At 59.5% G+C, this 3,805-nt stretch overlaps 1 protein-coding gene across 1 annotated transcript; it reads right to left on the minus strand.

Moving 5' to 3' along the window:
- Positions 1-344: 344 nt before the first annotated feature.
- Positions 345-1,654, minus strand: RPS21 (ribosomal protein S21). Its single transcript, XM_024559804.4, has 6 exons — positions 1,538-1,654; positions 1,302-1,364; positions 1,158-1,221; positions 926-997; positions 489-544; positions 345-406 (listed from the first exon to the last, which is right to left on the minus strand). Exons 2-6 carry the CDS (start codon positions 1,349-1,351, stop codon positions 397-399), a joined length of 252 nt encoding a protein of 83 aa, XP_024415572.1. The 5' UTR covers positions 1,352-1,364; positions 1,538-1,654; the 3' UTR covers positions 345-396.
- Between the last annotated feature and the right edge of the window lie 2,151 nt (positions 1,655-3,805).

Raw genomic sequence — 3,805 nt, forward strand, 5'->3', positions numbered from 1 at the left:
GGAATCCCTGCAGCAAAGCCAAGATTTCAGCCAAACCTCAGCCTGAACCCCAGTCCTCTAGAACAAGCCCAGACACCTGCCGGGTGCCCAAGGCCCCTCCATCATCACGCAGTAGCAGTTGTGGGTTTTCAATGGATGTTAAGCAACTATCTGACCTCAGTACTGAGACACGTCACAGGCGTTTGTATTTGTGCTCAAGTAAAACGTGGTTTTGCAGCCCGTTTCACAGGTCGTCTCCATTCTACGGCTGGCCCACCCTTGTGGGCCACTCACAACCCAGTGTGGGCCCTGGCCCTGCAGAGCCCGAGGCGCGCCCACCAGCACAGAGAGAACCAACACGGGGGCAGGGGTTCAGTGTTTATTTGTGGAAAATCTCACATCTGTGATGCTCTGCAGTCAGAAGTTCCTAAACGAGAGGAAGAACAATAATAACACCTCAGCTCTGAGGGAAGAGTCCCAGCCTCTGCGCCCCCCTGCGCCCCCCTTACTTTGAGACGATGCTGTCCGCCTTGGCTAGTCGGAGGATGGAGTCATCAGACTCGCCCTGGGAAAGAAAAAGCACACAGGGGTCATGTTCCCTGACGCCCCCAGCTGGCAGTGGTCCCCACGCCAGGACCACACAGCAGTAATTGGGGGGTGGGGGGCGGTCTCCGAGCTTCATGCCTCACCAGATAAGGGAGGACTTGGAGACTGGGGGAGGGGGTAATTGGGAAGCTCCAAAGTGAAGACTGGCTGAGTGTTCCCAAAACGGTCCTGCCTTTGAGCAACCTTTCTGAACCCCCTGCCCCCCAGGAACAGGCAGTCGGGCACAACCCAGTCCCGCAGGCTCAAAGTATCTTTCCGACCAATGAGAAAAGGCCAGACACACCATTCCGCCCTCAAAGGCCCGGGTGAGCCTGGGTGTGTCAAGCCCCCGGACACTCACCATCCTGCGAATAGCCCCGCAGATAGCGTAGGTTTTAAACTGGCCGTTGAACCTGCCTGTCACCTTGTCAACCTATTGATGGAGAATGAGAGTCACACCAGACAGGCACTCCAGCCCCTTTTGCTCTAAACCTGGGGTTTGGGAATTATCAACGCCGGCGCCAGCCCAGGCTTCGCTGCCACTCTCCAGAGCTTTCTCCCCACCGTTCAAGCCCTCATGCCGCCCGGCTCACCTCGGCCACGTTCATCTGGATGGACGCGTGATCCTTGGCGCCGATGATGCGGTTGCTGGCGGAGCTGCGGGGAGAACGCTATGAGCGGAATGGGATGGGGGTGAAGGCGGCTGGGAAGAGACCAGGGGCGGGGACGACGCTCACCATTTCCGCGGCACGTACAGATCCACGAACTCGCCAGCGTCGTTCTGCATGTTGAGAGCGCGCCTGCGGGGCCCCGCGCAGCGCGTGAGCACGAGGCGTGTCCGCGAGCCCAGCCCCCTACCCCAATTCCCGCGTCGTGGCCTCGCCAGGACCCCGCGCGCCTAGCCCCTGCCCTGACCCTCGCCCTGACCCCTGCCTACAGCCCCCGCGAGCCGGTACCAGGCAACGCGGCCTACCTGCTGCCACCGCCACGAGCACGTCGGGGAAAGGGAGCGCAGTTTCCCCCGGCAGCACTATTGGTTGGGAGGGGCGGGGCCTCGGCGAGTGCTTCCGGGTCCCGGCGTGACGCGGCGAGTCTGCTCAGAGCCGGGCCGGGCTCCCTAGGGTACTTCCGCTTCCGGTAGGTGGGTGGGCGGAGCCTGGGACGTCAGGTGAGGAGTCAGGGGCTGCGGGCCGTTTTGGGTTAGCCTCGAGGTCCCGTAGGATGGCACGGGCTCCAGGCCTGCGGCCGCTCTTCCTAAAGACCGGCTGAAGTCCCCGCCACCCTTGCAGCGAGAGATCTCGCGGTTCCGGCTCCCACCGTGAGCCCGCGTCGGCGAGGGCGGCGCGCGGCGCTCACGGGCGGCCGGGGCGAGACGGCGCTGCGGGGTCGTCTATCAGAATGCGCATCGCAGACCAGTCGGGGAACGGACCCCGCGGAAGTAGCCGAGGAGGAGCATTTCTGGGTGTCGTGGAAGATAGGAGCAGACGGTGGGCAGAGCCAGGCCGCGGGCCAGGGACGCAGGGGGCCGCAGCAGGGCTGTGCCAGGTCCCCGTCGGCGGGACGCCGTCCTGGGGCGTAGGAGCCGGGCCCAGCCTGGTGGCAGAACCAGGTCAAACCCACAGCCTTGCGCGGCTCCGTCTGACCACTCCCCTAGGACCGCTTCCACCACCTCTCCCACCACCCCGCCCCAGGCCTGCAGAGCCCTAGTGGAGAAAAGCCTGTGCCGGCTCCCTCCTGGGGCCAAGACGCACTAATAAAGATAACAAAACTCCCAGACTGTAGAGGCGACTTCCCGAGTCCCTGCCCCACATTCCTGTGAGTGCGCAGGGCCGTCCTCCACCGAAACGTCCCCTTGGGACTTCATCTCCCAGACGAAACACAAGACCCCTTGCTGGCGGACTGGCAACCACGCATTATCCTACCTCCCCCGTAGGGGCTGCCCTAGGCTGAGCGGACCAGAAACCCCCTCCTTGACCTCCCTCAGCCTCCAGGTGGCTTCCCCCACCCAGGTCTCATTGCACACTCAGGGGTTGTCCCATGGCTGCCTGTTCCTCCTGTGAGACAGGATGTGTCAGTGACGCTGGCCCGTCTGGCGAGAGCCTCATCGTGGCTCTGGGAGGGTTTAGCTACATCTGGAAACCAGCGCTGGTGCAGCAGTGCCTGCTGTCGCTCCCACGGAGCCCTAGCCGCTGGGCATCAGGAGTGAGGGCTCTGAGCCAGTGTCTTCCAGGACGGCCCTCCAGCACCTGGAGCGGTCCTGAGATAGGGTGCTGTGCACCCCCAGCATGTGCGCAGGCGTGACGCGCGCAGACATGATTTATGTTTGTGGTTGAGGATCTGCAGAGCTGGCCTGCCTGTGCGTCTGCCTGTGGGTGAGCCGGGCTGGGCCGGGTGATGAGAGATTCTCCCTGGATCTGGAAGGCAGGAGGCCGACAGCTGGAATGCCAGAGGCAGGGAGAGGCCCCCAGGTGGCCTCCCCCTAGTTGAGCAGAGAGCCCTCACATACACGGTCAAGTGATTTTTGACAAGGGTGTCAAGACCAAGGGGAAAAGGACAGTCTTTGCAACAAATGGGGCTGGGAAAGGACCTAAACACGAGACCCAATCTCTTGAGAAAACTAAGGCACAAACTTCATGACACTGAACTTGTCAGTGACTTAGATATGTCACCAAAGGCACAGGCAACAACAACAAAGAAGACAGCCTTGATAAAAAAAATTTTTAAATTTGTACATCAAAAATCAACAGTAAGCCCTGGCTGGTGTAGCTCAGTGGATTGAGTGCCAGCCTGAAAACCCAACAGGTTCAATTCCCAGTCAGGGCACACGCCTCGATTGTGTGCCTGGTCCCCAGTAGGGGGCGCGCTGGAGGCAACCAATCAACGTATCTCTTGCACATTGATGCTCCTCTCCCTCTTCCTCCTTTCCCTTCTCTCTAAAAAGTAAATAATTTTTTTTTGGTAAAAAGGCAAGCCACATAGTGGGATGAAAATATTTGAAAAATCACACATCTGATAATGGGTTAATATGCAGAATATATAGACAACACCTAAAACAAAACAGAAAAACAACCCGATTCAAAAAGGGGCAAAGGACTTGAGTAGACCCTTTACCAACGAAGATAAAGGACCAATGAGCACACTTAGAAATGCTCGACATCACTGGTCACCAGGGAAATGCGAATCAAAGCTCCGAGGTTCCACCAGCCCTGTTAGAATGGACGCTATGAACACACAGAGGAAA

This window comes from Desmodus rotundus, chromosome 6 (genome assembly GCF_022682495.2).
Source record: "Desmodus rotundus isolate HL8 chromosome 6, HLdesRot8A.1, whole genome shotgun sequence".
Classification (NCBI taxonomy): Eukaryota; Metazoa; Chordata; class Mammalia; order Chiroptera; family Phyllostomidae; genus Desmodus; species Desmodus rotundus.

Coding starts and splice junctions, on each gene's coding strand:
- RPS21 (XM_024559804.4), bottom strand. CDS start 1,351: ATGCAGAACGACGCTGGCGAGTTCGTGGATCTGTACGTGCCGCGGAAA. Junction 998..1,157: donor TCCAGATGAACGTGGCCGAG/GTGAGCCGGGCG, acceptor CTCCATCAATAG/GTTGACAAGGTGACAGGCAG. Junction 545..925: donor GCGGGGCTATTCGCAGGATG/GTGAGTGTCCGG, acceptor TTTCTTTCCCAG/GGCGAGTCTGATGACTCCAT.